Source organism: Clupea harengus, chromosome 20 (genome assembly GCF_900700415.2).
Source record: "Clupea harengus chromosome 20, Ch_v2.0.2, whole genome shotgun sequence".
Taxonomy (NCBI): Eukaryota; Metazoa; Chordata; class Actinopteri; order Clupeiformes; family Clupeidae; genus Clupea; species Clupea harengus.
The window spans coordinates 22,802,703-22,821,005 of record NC_045171.1 but is presented as its reverse complement, the minus strand read 5'-3'; the positions used below and the strand labels follow the sequence as shown (position 1 = coordinate 22,821,005).

General features: G+C 46.9%; 1 protein-coding gene across 2 annotated transcripts; it reads left to right on the top strand.

Moving 5' to 3' along the window:
• Nucleotides 1-201: 201 nt before the first annotated feature.
• ipo7 (importin 7) lies at nucleotides 202-18,303 on the top strand. 2 transcript variants are annotated; one of them, XM_031557976.2, is made up of 24 exons: nucleotides 202-432; nucleotides 2,737-2,818; nucleotides 4,816-4,963; nucleotides 5,071-5,229; nucleotides 5,529-5,685; nucleotides 5,836-5,925; nucleotides 6,153-6,247; nucleotides 6,501-6,585; nucleotides 7,102-7,236; nucleotides 10,558-10,657; nucleotides 10,912-10,988; nucleotides 11,198-11,314; nucleotides 11,512-11,601; nucleotides 12,052-12,217; nucleotides 13,269-13,558; nucleotides 13,686-13,752; nucleotides 13,964-14,089; nucleotides 14,209-14,306; nucleotides 14,475-14,570; nucleotides 14,701-14,921; nucleotides 15,236-15,444; nucleotides 15,576-15,782; nucleotides 15,961-16,077; nucleotides 17,310-18,303. In XM_031557976.2, exons 1-24 carry the CDS (start codon nucleotides 349-351, stop codon nucleotides 17,405-17,407), a joined length of 3,114 nt encoding a protein of 1,037 aa, XP_031413836.1. In that variant the 5' UTR covers nucleotides 202-348; the 3' UTR covers nucleotides 17,408-18,303. The 2 variants fall into 2 exon arrangements, with proteins under 2 accessions (XP_031413836.1, XP_031413835.1); XM_031557975.2 differs by having other exon boundaries at nucleotides 15,236-15,453.

Here is an 18,303-nt window from a genome sequence, read left to right as displayed (position 1 = left end):
TTACATCATGTTGAGCAGGAGGATATGGTCGCCGCTTGTTCCTCACTATTCAACCATCGGTCAAATGTCTTCACCCCAAATGCATACCCCAGCATAAAGCAGAATGACCTCAGATTGGATAGCCTACCACTTTGGCAGTCCTACTTATAAAACTACAACTCCTATAGCGCTTCTCAGTGAAAGCGGAAGTTGAGAGAGAGATTGGCGCTGAACTATCCGGGCATCTTATTCCTTCTTCCTTTCGCGCCGGTAGCAGGAGAACCGCGCGTCCATGTGCGCATTGCCTAGGATTTCATAGCTCTTGTAACAGTTAACCTGCTGAATCCGATCCACAGCACAGCCTTTGATATGGATCCTAACGCCTTGATCGAGGCCCTTCGGGGCACTATGGACCCGAATCTCCGGGAAGCCGCGGAGAGGCAGCTGAATGAGGTAAAGTCGCGAGATGGTGGCCCGTGCTAAAAGCAGGCCTCCAGTTCCACAGCAGGACAGCATGGAGCCTAGATTCGCGTTATTGGCGCAGCTTCAACCAAATGTCAAGCGTTAACTTCCCCATACAGACTTCATAATAATCAACAGATATTTCAATAAGCATTTATTGGCATTTGATGCTATATCTTTTGGACTAGCATATGAAAACAGTCAGTCCATGTCATAGCTACGACTCCGTTCTCCCCTTAACCCATGTTAGCTTGTCAGCTACTGTTTTTAAACGTGGATTTAGCATTTGCTACGTAGTTAGCTTGATACGTAGCAGGAAAACCGACATTCAGCCCACTGAAGTCGCTCATCCAACTGAATGCCGTAATATTATCATTACGTTTACCATCAGATCGCAACTCTGCGCTAACGGTCTTGTCATTTCACGGTTTGTTGGTGATAAGATTTATAAACAGAATGTCTCTCTACTGACTGTTACATCACGCTAGCCTAGCTCGCGGAAGGGCTAATGTTAGCCAGAGGTTTTGCCTGCTACAAACGCGAGACAAGTTAGCTGACCGCTGTCTTCACGTGTCATGTGCTTAATGCGGTAATGTTAATGTTTGTCACACACTGGCCGTCTGGAATGTAGCTAGCCTCAGGAGCTCGTTTATTTTCTTTTGCACTGTAGTTAGCGATGTGGTTGATAATGAGCGTCGTCTGGAAATCATATCTGGTCAGAGCACCTACCCAGTTTACGTCTTGTTTATCTACATAGCCAACTGTTAACTAGCTACAATGACGTTTAACGCAAAGTTAGCTACACTAGCCTGGTAGCCAATAATGGCAGTGGAATTAAACTGGACCACTCGCATGGACAGGACCATACGGGTGCATATGAGAGAACGTAGATTGAAACAGGCGCTACCTTCCCAAATATTTGGTCTTTCCGGGGATGATGCGGCGTATTAGTCAGCTAGTGTAGATATCAGTCATGCGCGTGTCAAGTTTAGGTGGAATTCGGTGAGACGGGGGGGCGCGCTCTGATCGCCCTCTGACCTTTGAGATGGACGTCATGGGATGCAGAGCGCTCACTTCTAAAAGTGCCACTGGTGTGAAATAATGTATTTTGTAGTCCCAATGCAGGAAATGGTCATTTAACTGTAATGCACTAAGCATGTTCAACGCGATGGTTTCGTTTGTATTCACGGTCACTTGAAAATATGCATAGAACGAATTTGTCAAACAATAACAGAGAATGTGGTGGGAGATGAAAAATATGAAATGGAATGACGTCAGAATTTTGTCATTTCTCAAGAAATCCTTTCTAATGAAAGTCGTAAGTTGTAGTTAATGCACATGACCCCTAATTGTCATGGGAGTGTGATTGTGAGTTCTGCTGGGTGTGTGTGTGGTTCCGATGTTGTGATGGATTGTTGTGACAGGTGAGTTCAGGTGTGTATGTGAGTGAGGTGAATCATGTCATGTGGTGAAAAACTGTGTGTGCTAGTGGCACTTACTCCCTTCCTCTAAGTGACGTGATGTTCCATTAGTATACAAGCTCCCATTATGTGTGTGTGTGTGTGTGTGTGTACGTATATAATGTCCCGTTATGGCAACTTGTGTTGAGCTTCATGAAGACGATAAGGAAGGAGTCGAAGGCTCCACAGTGCATCATATGTCCGGAAGAAAGGAACACATGTCACTATTGCCCCCGCCAACGCAGGGCCCCTATGCTACTGTTGCCCCCGCCAACGCAGGGCCCCCATGCTACTGTTGCCCCCGCCCCCATGTCACTGTTGCCAACGCAGGGTCCCCATGTTACTGTTGCCAACGCAGGGTCCCCATGTCACTGTTGCCAACCCCGGGCCCCCAGATTGGCTATTCAACATGGACACATAAATATCTGCTTATCCTGTGGTTCAGGCAAGTGAAATTGTGTGCACAGACACACTCTCACTCACTCAGAGAGAGAGAGAGAGAGAGAGAGAGAGAGACTCTCTCCCTGCAATCTGAAGTAGCCTACATGCTGTTAGATGGAGCAGCAGTAATATAAAGAATGCCCTCTTCCCCTGACCAGCCCTTCTGCTGCAGGCTTTGAGTTACACTGATGTGTGTGTGTGTGTGTATCACTGAGCTGTTGTAACCCTTGGCCAACATCCGAACCAGGGTGGCTGATGAGCTGTGTGTGTGTGTGAGCGCCCGTGTCCGTTCGTGTCATCAAGCTCTTGTGTGTTCTCTCCCTAGGGTCACACACAAGTGAACCAGGGTGACTGCTGCTGATGAGCTGTGTGTGTGTGTGTGTTCTCTCCCCAGGGTCACACACAAGTGAACTTCGTGTCCACGCTGCTCCAGGTCACCATGTCAGACCAGCTGGACCTTCCCGTCAGACAAGCAGGTGACGCACACATTCCGTCTTCCTCAGCATACACACACGCGCGCACACACACACACACACTCTCTATCCTCCTCACCATACACACACACACACACATTCTCTATCCTCCTCACCATACACACACATGCCTGAAAATGGAAGGACCCTTCTTGAAAAGGGTGGTGTGATGTGAGCGTGACTAATCAGGGAAGGATACGTCATGACTGATGTGACCCAGTCAGGAAGCGAGTGTGGCTATCTGCGTAATCATTTTAGAAGGTCTCTGTTTCTGGCGTGCTTATCCAACGACTGAGGTTGACATTAACGATGCATTGTACCATGTTAGTTAGTAGTAACACACACACACACACACTTGTTAGTTTAAGCTAACCAACATCTAAAGTACGACTGTTTCCCAAAACTGTCTGACCAACATAGTACTGACTAAGTTTGAACCATGTTAGTTAGTAGTAACACACACTCACACTAGCGCACACACATGTTAGTTCAAACTTTGGATACCTCAATTTCATCCATGAATAATTTTCCCCAAATTCTTAAGTCTTCTATCATATTGATTTGTTCGTACCGGCTTACCTCGTGAAATCTTTGTCGGTATTCAATTAACGTTTATAGGGCTTGACATAGCTAATGTTTGTAGGGCTTGACATAGCTAACGTTTATAGGGCTTGACATAGCTAATGTTTATAGGACTTGACATAGCTAACGCTTATAGGGCTTGACATAGATAATGTTTATTGGGCTTGACATAGCTTACATTTAAAAGGCTTTACCTATTTACTGTGAACTGTTTTCTATTGTGGTATTTTCGATAGGGTTAGGTCACTGATTTGGTTTCAACTCTAACCCAAAGCCTGAAGCCATCCTTGGACTAACGCTTTCATATCCAGTCTGAAGTAATTCTTCCGTCTACATAATTATCGTCCTTATCCTCTGTTGCTAGTTCTATGTGAAACCATATTCCTTCCCTGAATATGAACAGTATTCACACACACACACACATATATATATATATATATATATATATATATATATATATATATATATATATATATATATATATGGCTAATCAACATCTAATCAACAGTTTTCATATATATAACAGGCTACATATGATTCGAACTATGGTTTGGGCAAACACTTGCATCGCAACTGCGTGGTTCCAACTACGTATGTTGCTAACGTGGTTAGCTTAGCAACCATCCCTTTGGGAAACGTACCCCTTGTCGCCCACCCTGAAATGCAACCGTGGCCTTTTCTAACTAAAACGGGGCCAGCAGCGTTTCCAAAACTCTGGAGTAGTATGGATGCCCAGTGGACTTAAGCAGACGGGAAGCCTTAGTGTGCATGTAGCCTAACGGTGCGAACACATGACAGCGTAACAATATGCTTCCAACGCTTTGAGTGGCCGTGGCGTAGCGTGTGGAAATAGCATAACAGACTGGACTAGTGAGCTAGTTAGCAGGCTAGCCAGCTAGTAGGCTATCTAGTCACTTGTCTTTATATATACTTGTCATTCTGTTAAAGTAAGCCCAGGATTCAATATCTAACATACCAGGAACAACAACAAGCCCTTACAAGGCCATCCAAGCCTTTCTTTATAGCAAATTAAACGACCGAACGATAATAGATATTGGCCTTATAAAGGTATTATTTGGGTAGTGTGGATGTAGCCTAAGATATTATTGGGTTGGGTACTAGTGTGGATGTAGCCTGTTGTGTGTGTGTGTGTGTGTGTGTGTGTGTGTGTGTGTGTGTGTGTGTGTGTGTGTGTGTGTGTGTGTGTGTGTGTGTGTGTGTGTGTGTGTGTGTGTGTGTGTGTGGGTTAAGCAGGCATCGCTGGTTAGAGGAAATGGGACAGCATGAAGGACTGTTCTGACTCTGTGTGTGTACAGGGTGTGATCTATCTGAAGAACATGGTGACTCCGTACTGGAGTGAGGGCGAGGTGACGGCATGAAGGACTTTTCTGACTGTGTGTGTGTGTGTGTGTGTGTAGGTGTAATCTATCTAAAGAACATGGTGACTCAGTACTGGAGTGAGGCCGAGGGGACAGAGACTCCGGGCAGCAACATTCCGGAGGAAGATCGCCAGTTCATCCGAGACAACATAATAGAAGCCATCATCCACTCGCCGGAGAGGATACGGTACGATACACACCCCTCTCGCTCTCTCTCGCTCTCTCTCTCTCTCTCACTCTCTCCTGAAGTCTATCTGGGTGTCATCAGCGTGTGTGTGTACATGCTCTCTGCAGGGTGCAGCTGACGACCTGCATCCATCACATGATCAAGCAGGACTACCCTGGCAAGTGGACGGCCATCGTGGACAAGATCGCCTTCTACCTGCAGTCTGACAACAGCAGCGCGTGGCTGGGCATCCTTCTGTGTCTCTACCAGCTGGTCAAGAACTACGAGTGAGCACACTCTCTCTCACACACACACACACACACACACACACACACACACACACACACACACTCTCTCTCTCTCTCTCTGTCTCTCACACACACACACTCACTCACTCTCACACACACACACACACACACACACACACACACACACACACACACACACACTCTCTCTCTCTGTCTCTCACACACACACACACACACACACACAGGAATCCTCCTCTGTGAGCGTGTAGGTATGAGGAGAAGCAGCCTATAGTGGCTGCAGTGCAGATCTTCATGCCTGTGTGTGTGCGTGTGTGTAGGTATAAGAAGCCAGAGGAAAGGCAGCCCCTGGTGGCGGCCATGCAGATCTTCATGCCCATGCTTCGAGAGCGCTTTATTCAGCTCCTGCCAGACGCCTCCAGTGACTCCGTTCTCATCCAGAAACAGATCTTTAAGATCCTCTACGCCCTGTTCCAGGTACACACACACACACACACACACACACACACACACACACACACACACACACACACACACACACGCATATCTTTTTGCTTATTCATAATGGATCTCCTGTATAACCAGAGTGATCTCTCTCTCTCTCTCTCTCTCTGTGTGTGTGTGTAGTATAACCTGCCTCTGGAGCTTATTAACAGACAGACTCTGACGGACTGGATGGAGATTCTGAAGACCGTGGTGGACAGAGACGTTCCTCCAGTAAGTAAGCCTGTCTGTCTGTCTCTCTCTCTCTCTCTTTCTTTCTTTCTTTCTTTCTCTCTCCATATTTCTCTCTCCATATTTTTCTCTCTCTCTCTCTCTCTCTCCATATTTCTCTCCGACTCCCCCCGTCTCTCTCGCTCTGACTCTCTCTCTCTCGCTCTCTGTGTGTGTGTGTGTGTGTGTGTGTGTGTGTGTGTGTGTGTGTGTGTGTGTGTGTGTTGTAGGAGACTCTTCAGGTGGAGGAGGAGGAGAGACAGGAGCTGCCCTGGTGGAAATGTAAGAAATGGGCTCTGCACATCCTGGCCCGTCTGTTTGAGAGGTACGCAAACATCTCCTCCTCCCTCCTCTTCTCTCTGTTTGAGAAGTAGACAAACATCTCCTCTCCTCTCTGTTTGAGAAGTAGACAAACATCTCCTCCTCTCCTCTCTGTTTGAGAAGTAGACAAACATCTCTCCTCTCCTCCCTTCCTCTCCTCTCTTTTTGAGACATACGCAAACATCTCCTCTCCTCTCTTCCCTCTCCCTTCGTTCTGGTTCTTTGTAGCTTATCTGATTTGTTGTTTGTTGCCGTAGGTACGGTAGCCCTGGAAACACCACCAAAGAATATGGCGAGTTTGCAGAGCTGTTCCTGAAGGGTTATGCCGTGGCTGCGCAGCAGGTAGGGCTTTGTGTGTGTGTCAGTGGGTGTGGGGTGTGTGTGTGTGGGGGGGTGTACCAGTAAAAGGAGCAGTATCTCATCTCGTCCATCAGCCCCTCCATTATTATCTCGTCAGTCATCCCCAACCCCTCCGTCAGTCACCCCCAACCCCAACCCCTCCATCAGTCACCCCCAACCCCTCCGTCAGTCACCCCCAACCCCTCCGTCAGTCACCCCCAACCCCTCCGTCAGTCACCCCCAACCCCTCCCTCAGTCAACCCCAACCCCAACCCCTCCATCCCCAACCCCTCCGTCAGTCATCCCCAACCCCTCCGTCAGTCACCCCCAACCCCTCCCTCAGTCAACCCCAACCCCAACCCCTCCATCCCCAACCCCTCCCTCAGTCATCCCCAACCCCTCCGTCAGTCATCCCCAACCCCACCATCAGTCATCCCCAACCCCACAGCTCTTGTTGATGTATTTATCTCTCTGTGTGTGTGTGTGTGTGTGTGTGTGTGTGTGTGTGTGTGTGCGCAGGTCCTGTTGAAGGTCTTGTACCAGTATAAGGAGCAGCACTATGTAGCTCCACGGGTTCTGCAGCAGACGCTCAACTACATCAACCAGGGCATTGCTCATGCCGTCACCTGGAAAAACCTCAAGCCACACATACAGGTATGCACACACACACACATCCAGGTGGACACACACACACACATCCAGGTGGACACACACACACACACACACACACACACACACACCAGGGCATTGCTCATGCCGTCACCTGGAAAAACCTCAAGCCACACATACAGGTATGCACACACACACACATCCAGGTGGACACACACACACACACACACACACACACACACCAGGGCATTGCTCATGCCGTCACCTGGAAAAACCTCAAGCCACACACACACACACACACACTCGACACACAAATCCAGGTACGCGCACACATACACTTTCCTGCAGGAATTCCTAAAAATTGTGACCCCACCAGGATCTTGTGAGGGTTTGTTTAGTGATTTTATTGAACTATAATCAGAAATTGTAACTTGTTACCAGAAATTGTGGGATATTTGCATGAATTTGTGAAGGAAATCTAACTCCGTAGAGAAAAATATTTTCTAGTTCCAAAGTGAATGTGGAGTCCCAACAGGCCGCAGTGTCGGCCTGCTTCCTCGATTTCTTTTAATTATCAAGAAAAATATCCCGTGCGTATCAGGGTTTTTCCTGGGTCAAAATGGGTCTTCGGTGCTAAAAAAAAAAATTGCGCGCTACGCGCGCACAGTCTGTGTTACCATGTCACCTTATTAGCTTACATGTTACCATTTCATAAATAATGGAGGATATGCTTCAGGAAATCATTTTGCTTACACTTTAGATTAAAATAGATAGGCTAATAGATTGACAGTAGTCCAAGCCCCATGGTGCTATCATGTATGGTTCAAAGATTATCAAGGTTTACCTCTACATATGCAAACTACTGAAATGTGTATCAATAAAATCTAGAACTAACCAGTGGTCAGAAATGTAACACACAAATTATGAAATTCAAGTTTATCTATTATTACTATTCATTTTTATTATACAAACCTACATACCATTCTTTTTGTTTTTATTATTAAAACTGTCCACAAATATGTTTAATAGTGTGTTTAACTTCTATTGGCCCACCAATGGAGGCTGCGTTGGAAATCAAACTTTTGTCAGCATTTTGAGTGAACATTTAATTTGCATTTGTACAGGTGTATTCGTGCACGTCGGGCTGGCCCTCGCAGCGGAACGACAGTTTACAACCGCACCGGTTTATTTATCAATGATAATATTAATATTATTATATTCGAGATGCAACACAAATCTATCCGCTCTCCTCCGAACGAGCTGAGCTTTCATTGATAAACCAATGCGGTTGTCTGCCTCTCCCGAGGCCCCGCGGTCTACTGGTACTCGTTCAAATGGGTAGACAAATCAAATAATAGCCTACACCTGTGTATGTCCTCAACATAGCAGATATTTTAATACATTGAAAGCCATGAATACTGAAAATAGAATGTTATGCTCAAAATCAGCGCCGACTGATGAAGTCAGGATGCATACGCAAGTTGACTGATTGGCAGCTGGCCGCTCTGTCCATTCGCGCACCTCACAGTTGCGTATTGTTCAGACAAGAAGACACGCTTATCAACTCGATTACTATTGATCAAAACAGAACGAGGTTTCGGCTGTAGCCTATACTTGAAACATACTATTGAGACCATATTCGCTTACATGCATTGCACGCGTGATGAATTGCCAATCATTGAACAGAGGCTGCTCCTAGCTTGCCAGTTAAGAGAAGACGTTGGTTTGAAGTTGAGCAAGCAGCTAGCTAGCAGTTGCTGACATTATTTAGCTAGCTAGCAGTTGCCTACAATATCTTAAAAAATACTTTGATAGTAGGCTTAGTGTTTTATTTAAGCAGTGTGTTTGTGTACCTATATATCCTATGTGTGATGGTTAGAATATTAATGCCATATACAATAACTCACTTATGAGAGCTATCCAAAGACTGGTGGCTGCCTTAATGTACTGTATTTAGCAGTCAACCTCCCTTACTCTGTACGTTTAGATGCTTTACAGGTAGCTGTAAGCCATTAGATGCATGAGAAATAATTCATATCTATAAATAACAGCTCACCTTTATCTTTTAACCAGATTTGTAAACAGGTCGCGATCAATATTTTGCAGTAGCTACAATAGGCTACCTTGGTTAAATATCGAATTACGGTAGATGCATGCTAGCATTGCGCTAAATAATTAAGACAGCTAACATTAATTAGTGGTGTTAACATAAAGTCAGTTATTGTATATGGCATTAATATTATTCTAAAACACCTTCACTAGTTGTTTTAACCAGATTTGTAAGCAGGTTGAAAACAACATTTTTGAAGTAAAGTCCCTTGGTTGAAAACAGCTAAAAGCTAGCTACATTAAGTCGCTTGCTCAAATCTCAAATCCAAACCAACGTCTTCTCTAAACTGGCAAGCTTGGAGCAGCCTCTGTTCAATGATTGGCTCAGGGGGTGGGAGGTGGGATGCGCCCTTGAAGTCGACGGTGAGGGCTCAAAACACTATTAAGCTGAATTGCGCCATGAATGACAGCTTTTTTTTATTTATTTATTTATTTTATCGCGGACTTTTTTTTTTTGCCTTAGGCGCTCGCGATTTGATGTAGGCGCTCGGGAAAACGGCTTAGGCGCGCGCCCAAATTTTCTCTATGCAGGAAAAACCCTGCGTATACTTAATCCAAAAAAATCAATCCTTTTCAAAAACAAAAATAGCGACGCATTGCATCGTAAACAGGAACAAAAAGGAATACCGACTCCGCAAGCTGAAGGGAATCCTCCGTACTCCTCAAACTCGGATTTTGATTTGTCCCGAGAATGCTGTTGGTGGAATGTAAATAATAAAGATGCATATAAAAAACAAAAGAGCTTGTTTGTACAAATACAGGCGTTTGGCTGTCTAGGTTATACTCTGTGTACCAATACAGGCGTTTGGCTGTCTAGGTTACACTTTGTTTTAAAACTAGCTTGCCGCCACTTCTCCATACAACACACCACAAGAGAAAAGAAACTGTCCCCTTTTGTGCGTTTACCTCTCCCTCACAACCGGTTGTGTGAGTACGTGAGATGCTCACATGAGTGTGTGTGTGTGTGTGTGTGTGTGTGTGTGTGTGTGTGTGTGAGAGAGTACGTGCTCACACACACACGCACACACACACACACACACTCACTCATGTGAACATCACGTACTCGCGCACACACACACACACACTCATGTGAACATCACACGTACTCGCACACACACTCAGGACATGTCGGACATTTGGACACGAAGTCATTGTGAAATAGTGGGACTGATGCCAGCGTGACAAAGTGAGATGCATCTAGTTGTCGTTGGTCTATACTCACTGTGTGTGTGTGTGTGTGTGTGTGTGTGTGCGCAGGGCATCATCCAAGACGTGGTGTTCCCGCTCATGTGCTACACAGACAGTGATGAAGAGCTGTGGCAAGAAGACCCTTATGAGTATATCCGTATGAAGTTTGGTGAGTAAGCATGACACACACACACACACCTACATACACTCACACCCACACACACATGACACACACCCCCACACACATGACACACACCCCCACACACGACACACACACACACACACACACACACACGACACTCACACGACACTCACACCCACATACACACAGGAAGTTTGGTGAGCATACACACACATGTGTTTTGGTTCGTACACGCACACACACATACTCACATGAAGTTTGTATTTTTTTTTCCTCCACAGACGTGTTTGAGGATTTCATCTCCCCCACTACAGCAGCACAGACTTTGCTGTTCACCGCCTGCAACAAGAGGAAGGAAGTGAGTGTTTGTGTGTGTGTTTTTGTTTGTTTGTTTGTGAGTGATTGAGTGTGTGTTTGTGATGTTAGGACGATGGTATGTGTTTGTGTGAGGTTAAATGAACAGATTGTGTGTGTGTGACTGGATCATGCATCAAACTGGCTCCATTGACGTGTGTGTGTGTGTGTGTGTGTGTGTGTGTGTGTGTGTGTGTGTGTGTGTGTGTGTAGGTGCTGCAGAAGACGATGGGTTTCTGTTATCAGATCTTGACGGATCCTGCCACTGACCCCCGCAAGAAGGACGGAGCTCTACACATGATCGGCTCACTGGCAGAGATCCTGCTCAAGGTAGGTACACACACACACACACACACACTCAATAATCTCTCACACACACATTAATGTGTACTATATATGTGTGTGTGGTGGTTAAATGCACACTACAAACAAACACACACCAAACCAATGCTCAAACACACACAAAATTCTCACACACACTACACACACACCAAACCTAATGCTCAAACACACTCTCTCTCCCTCAGAAAAAGGTCTATAAGGATCAGATGGAGTTCATGCTGCAGAACCACGTGTTCCCCCTGTTCCGCAGTGAGCTGGGATACATGAGGGCCAGGGTAAGACTTTTGTGTGTGTGTCTGTCTGTCTGTCTGTCTGTCTGTCTGTCTGTGTCCCCTGTTGGGCAGAGGGCTGGGCTACATGAGGGCCAGGGTATCAATGGGTGCCATGGGTGTCAATGTAGCTGTCGATGTTGGGGTGTTTGTGTGTGCTGCTGTTGATGTGTGTGGATGTTGGGGTTTGTGTGTGCTGGTGTTGATGTGTGTGGATGTTGGGGTGGGGGTGTGTGTGGTTTGTGTGTGTGTGTGTGTGTGTGTGTCCGTGCGCAGGCGTGCTGGTGTTGATGTGTGTGGATGTTGGGGTTTGTGTGTGCTGGTGTTGATGTGTGTGGATGTTGGGGTGGGGGTGTGTGTGCTGGTGCTGGTGTTGATGTGTGCGCAGGCGTGCTGGTGTTGATGTGTGTGTGTGTGTGTGTGTGTGTGTGTGTGTGTGTGTGTGTGTGTGCGCAGGCGTGCTGGGTGCTGCACTACTTCTGTGAGGTGAAGTTTAAGAGCGACCAGAACCTGCAGACGGCGCTGGAGCTCACCAGACTCTGCCTCATCAACGACAACCAGATGCCCGTCAAGGTGGAGGCGGCCATCGCACTACAGGTCCTCATCAGCAACCAGGAGAAAGGTAAACACACACACACACACACACACAGGATCAGAGGCCTGTCAAAGTGGTTCTCTCTAGCAACCAGGAGACAGGCACACACACCCACAATAACAGTCGCTAGACGGACTATGTTTTTTAAACTAGACCCTGTCGACATGTTTCTCAGCGTTAACTGAACTAAACCCTGTCGACATATTGCTCTGCGTTAATTAAACTAGACCCTGTCGACATATTGCTCTGTGTTAACTAAAGTAGACCCTGTAACTAAGGAGACTTAATATTCCAGGTTATCTGATTTAATATATGATTTAGAAACAACTTGGAATACAAATACAGAACTCTTTTTACTTGCAAAACTGTGTATATTGTGAGTAAAGACTCATGGACTATAAATAGTGGTATCCATAGTAACCCTTACCCAGTCTAAAATAAATGCCACATTATTCTCCCTTTACAGTATAATTGTCTATTCAAAGCAGGCATCAAGCGCTACTGCATGTTGCCATCTAGTTTAGCCTAGCCGCTGTAGCCACAGCATGTTGCCATGTAGTTTAGCCTAGCCGCTGTAGCCACAGCATGTTGACATCTAGTTTAGCTGCTGTAGCCACAGCATGTTGACATCTAGTTTAGCCGCTGTAGCCACAGCATGTTGCCATGTAGTTTAGCCCAGCTGCTGTAGCCACAGCATGTTGCTCCACAGCCAAGTCCCCCGTTAGTCCACCTGTAAGCGGTGCGGGACTGGCGTCAAACTCGTGCGAGCGAGACTGGCGTGAGACTCGTGCGGCGAGACCAGGTTGTGTTCCCATCCGGGTCTCAAGTGGCCTGTAAGCTCCTGCCCTGGGCTTCTCAGACACTTCTAGAAATGATGTGTTTGTGAAATGGATGTCTTCTCAGACACTTCTAGAAATGATGTGTTTGTGAAATGGATGTCTGCCCGTCTCCACCACGAAACCTCATTACTACATTGCAAATAATCCCCATAACCTGTCAGGTCTTATTATGCACAACCGTCTCATATAGGAATGGTTTGTCTTTTCGTGTGTGTGTGTGTGTGTTTGTGTGCATGCAGCTAAGGAGTACATCACGCCGTTCATTCGGCCGGTGATGCAGGCTCTTCTGCACATCGTCAGGGAGACGGAAACTGATGACCTCACCAGCGTGATCCAGAAGATGATCTGTGAATACAGCGAGGAGGTGACGCCCATCGCCGTGGAGATGACCCAGCACCTGGCCATGACCTTCAACCAGGTCATCCAGACGGGCCCAGACGAGGAGGGAGGAGACGACAAGGCCGTCACGGCGATGGGCATCCTCAACACCATCGACACACTGCTCAGCGTGGTGGAGGACCACAAGGAGGTACACACTCAAACACACACACACCACCATAAGCAGCAATAACAAGACAGCCATTCCCACGCTAATCTGAAATAATGGCCTGTTCACTGTCTTAACGTGTGTGTGTGTATGTGTGTGTGTGTTGTAGATCACGCAGCAGCTGGAGGGTATCTGTCTTCAGGTGATTGGAACAGTCCTGCAGCAGCATGTCCTGGGTAAGCCACACACACACACACACACACACACACACACACACACACACACACACACACAGAAAACTCTAGTAGCCTGGCTTCAGCCCAGACACAGACAGCAGCTTTGAGTCACTTTTCCCAGTCATGTTTGTGATGTTGGTTTCCCTGTGAGGACAGCACTCAGGCTGACGGGTGGATTGCATTGTAACCGTGTGTGTGTGTGTGTGTACAGAGTTCTATGAAGAGATCCTGTCCCTGGCGCATTCTCTTACCTGCCAGCAGGTGTCGCCACAGATGTGGCAGCTGCTGCCTCTTGTCTTTGAGGTCTTCCAGCAGGACGGCTTTGACTACTTCACAGGTACAGAGACGTACACACACACACACACACTCACACAGTGCTCGTCAGACGCTCATACACACACACACACACACACGCACACCTCTCCTCACTGCATCTTGTACATTGTCTCATTTCAGACATGATGCCTCTGCTTCACAACTATATTACCGTGGATACGGACACTCTCTTATCAGACACCAAATACCTGGAGATCATTTACAGCATGTGCAAGAAGGTATGTAGGTTTGAACACGCACAGTCACAATCCTGTGGGAGTGGTTGTGAGTGTGGTTATGTAAATTGCATAAATATTTGAGACGTTATGTGAGGTGAGAGTGATTGTGTGTGTGTGTGCAGGTCCTGACAGGTGGAGATTAATTCAAGTGTGTGTGTGTGTGTGTAGGTCCTGATGGGCGAGGCGGGGGAAGACCCAGAATGCCATGCTGTCAAGCTCTTGGAGGTGATCATCCTGCAGTGCAAAGGGCGTGGCATCGACCAGGTAACTTAGCAACCAGCCCACACCTGTGTGTTTGTGTTTGAGATCAGTTGGAGAGTGAATAAGTGTTTGCGTTTGCGTTTGAGATGAGCTGGAGAGTGAATAAGTGTGTGTGTGTGTGTGTGTCCCTAAGGTGGTGCCGCTGTTTGTGGCGTCCGCTCTGGAGCGCCTGACGCGGGAGGTGAAGACCAGCGAGTTGAGGACCATGTGTCTGCAGGTTGCCATAGCAGCACTTTACTACTCTCCACCCCTCCTCCTCAACACACTGGAGAATCTCCGCCTCCCCAACCACACCCAGCCAATCACAAACCACTTCATCTCTCAGTGGCTTAAGGATGTAGACTGCTTTCTGGGGTAAGTTTGTGTGTGTGTGCGCACATCTGTATGACTGCAACGTGTGTGTGTGTGTGTGTGTGTGTGTGTGTGTGTGTGTGTGTGTGTGTGTGTTGGATACAGGCTTCTTGACCGTAAGATGTGTGTGTTGGGCCTGTGTGTACTTTATTGGTGTGTGTGTGCTCCACGACCGTAAGATGTGTGTGTTGGGCCTTTGTGTACGTTATTGGTGTATGTGTGTGTGTGTGCTCCACGACCGTAAGATATGTGTGTGTTGGGCCTTGGTGTACATTATTGATTTGTGTGTGTGTGTGTGTGTGTGTGTGTGTGTGTAGGCTCCACGACCGTAAGATGTGTGTGTTAGGCCTGTGTGCACTGATGGACATGGAGCAGCGGCCCCAAGCGGTCAGCCAGGCGGTCGGCCAGCTGTTGCCGGCGGCGATCCTGCTGTTTAATGGGCTGAAGAGAGCGTACACCTGCCGCGCTGAACACGAGAACCAGGACGACGACGATGACGAGGAGGGAGAAGAAGACGAGGATAACGGTATGAAAGGTGTGCAGGGCTGCTGATAGGTCAGGTTTTGTGACCATTTAGTTGTTGATAAATGTGCCATGAAATGTGAATTCCTTGGAACTCTGTTTTAATGTGTGTATTTGTGTGTGTGTGTGTTTTAGCGGAGCTGGGCAGCGATGAGGATGATATAGATGATGAAGGCCAGGAGTATCTGGAGATGCTAGCGAAGCACGCAGGGGAGGACGGAGATGATGAAGACTGGGAGGAAGATGATGCTGAGGAAACTGCACTAGAGGGATACACCACCGCCGTGGACGACGAAGACAACAACGTGGACGAGTACCAGATCTTCAAAGCCATCTTACAGAGTATGTGTATATATGTATATATATTTATATATACACACACACACACACACACACACACACACACACACACCTACATCACGCTCACCACCCAGAACACACACATACCCACACACACACGTATGGAAGAGCACCAGTTCTTGGATGTCAGCTTACATAGAGTTTGTGTGTGTGTGTGTAGATCTTCAAACACGAGACCCTGCATGGTACCAGGCCTTGACTCAGACGCTGGATGAGGACCAGACCAAAACCCTGCAGGACGTCATCACACTGGCTGACCAGAGACGTGCCGCTCACGGTTAGTACGTACACACCTGCACACACACGCTGCACCAAAACCCAGCAGGATGTCATCACACTGGGAAATGCGTAACTCTAAACATGGCGCTATTGTTACTGGAAGTCCTGCCCTGTGTTATAAAGAGCCAATCACATTGTTGGAAATTACATCACGTTCCACATCACCTGAACATTCTGTTTATTTCACCATTGCCACAGCAATAGCCGGGCTGCAAAATTGGTTTAAATGTGGATTCTCGTGATGTACTTTAAATGTGTTTGACCGTCCTATGTGGAGTTGCAGATATAGCCCGCAATAGCCAAATGTGGGAGACCTGCCTATAAGGACTTTAATAGAACTCTGTTGTTGTCTGTAGAACTCTGTTGTTGTGTTTAGAACTCTGTTAAACTCTGTTGTCTGTAGAACTCTGTTGTTGTCTTTAGAACTCTGTTGTTGTCTTTAGAACTCTGTTGTTGTCTGTAGAACTCTGTTGTTGTGTTTAGAACTCTGTAGAACTCTGTTGTTGTCTTTAGAACTCTGTTGTTGTCTGTAGAACTCTGTTGTTGTGTTTAGAACTCTGTTGTTGTCTTTAGAACTCTGTTGTTGTGTTTAGAACTCTGTTGTTGTCTTTAAAACTGTCAGTGTCATTAGAACTCTGCCCCCATCAGTAGAACTCTACTCCTCTGTAGAAATGTACTCCACTTTGACATTAATCCCTGAGTTCAACATTCCATTAAAAATACATTTTCAATGTCCACAATGCATTTTATTTATCTCCAAAACGGCTCGCTCATACATTAAACTTTCATTGTCGTTTTTTTTTTTTTTTTTTTTTTTTTTTACTTCCCCATGAAGACGAATGTCTGTGTTCTTGAGTCTAGGGTTAAGGTCTGTGTTCTTGAGTCTAGGGTTAGCAGCAACCTGGGAGAATCAGCTAATATAATGCTAGCACACATCCGATACTCCTGTCCTACAAGAAAGAAAAGAGAATGTGATTTGTTTGCGATTAAGTGGTAGTAAGTGATCCTAGCAAGAACAACCCATGAATCATGTGCAGATGCAATGTGTTAAACTTATGATTAAACAGTACACAACCTTAATCGTATCAATCATCTTAGGATCCGTTCTGAAACAGGTTTGACCTCCTGACCTCTAGCACATTTGATTCAGAGCCCGCCTGTAGTGTGGGCCTGTAGTGTGGGCCTGTGTAGTGTGGTCTGTTTTTAAACTACTTCTTTTTGTCCCCTCAGAGTCCCGGATGATTGAGAAGCACGGTGGCTACAAGTTCAACGTTCCTGTGGTCCCCTCCAACTTCAATTTTGGCGGGACGGCCCCCGGGATGAACTGAGTCCCTACCCCCCCCTCCCTTCCCCCCCCCTTTCTAACTCTGTGACTGATTGTAGTGAAGTGAAAAGCTTGTGTTGTTCCCGATCTGGCTCGGCTCACTCTTCAATCTGACTATCAAATTGGACATAGCACCAGAAGACGTGGGAGGACAACAAACGCAACCAACGGCTGGGACAGACTAAAGGGCAACACCCCGAACACACTCGAGACTTGAACACACTTGACCCCCGAACACAAACTCGAGACTCGACTCTGCTCTGGACGACGCTTTCCCCCATAGGAACCAGCCTTCTGGCGACCAATGGCGGCAGCTCTACGGTCTTCCCACTCCCCTCCATGGGACTAAATAGGATCTGACTCTCCCCCCCCTCCACCCTGGAGCTGCTGGAGACACTCCCGCAGCGCTTTAGTTTTTTCTACATCACCCAGTCTCATATCTCGTTGTAAATAGAAGCCGCCCGGGTATCCATGGCGACGCTCACGTTTGGTGCGCGCTCAGCTCAGCTCTAGCGAAGGAGGCACTATGTGAAGCCGGATCTGATCTGTGTAAATTCATGACTAGCACTTTCCTATTGTTCAGGTCTCTTAGTCTCCTGGCGCAGACTGCAGCTGGTTTTTAACCGATTGAAACTATTTAAACAGACGTGAGGTGAGGTGAGGTGATCGGAGCGGAGCTGAGCCCGGGGGCGAGCCGAGGTCTCGTCCGTGCTACCAGGGGGTGCAGGGTTCTAAACACGAGGCTGACGTTCTGCGGAGAGCCGACAGTGCCGGGGGCTGGAGCTCATGGGTTCTTCATTGAAGCATGTACTGTTGGACTTGATTGTGAAGCTCTCAAGCTTTTGGTTGATGTATGGATGAACCATCTATATATACAACGTATTAAAACATTACGCTGGA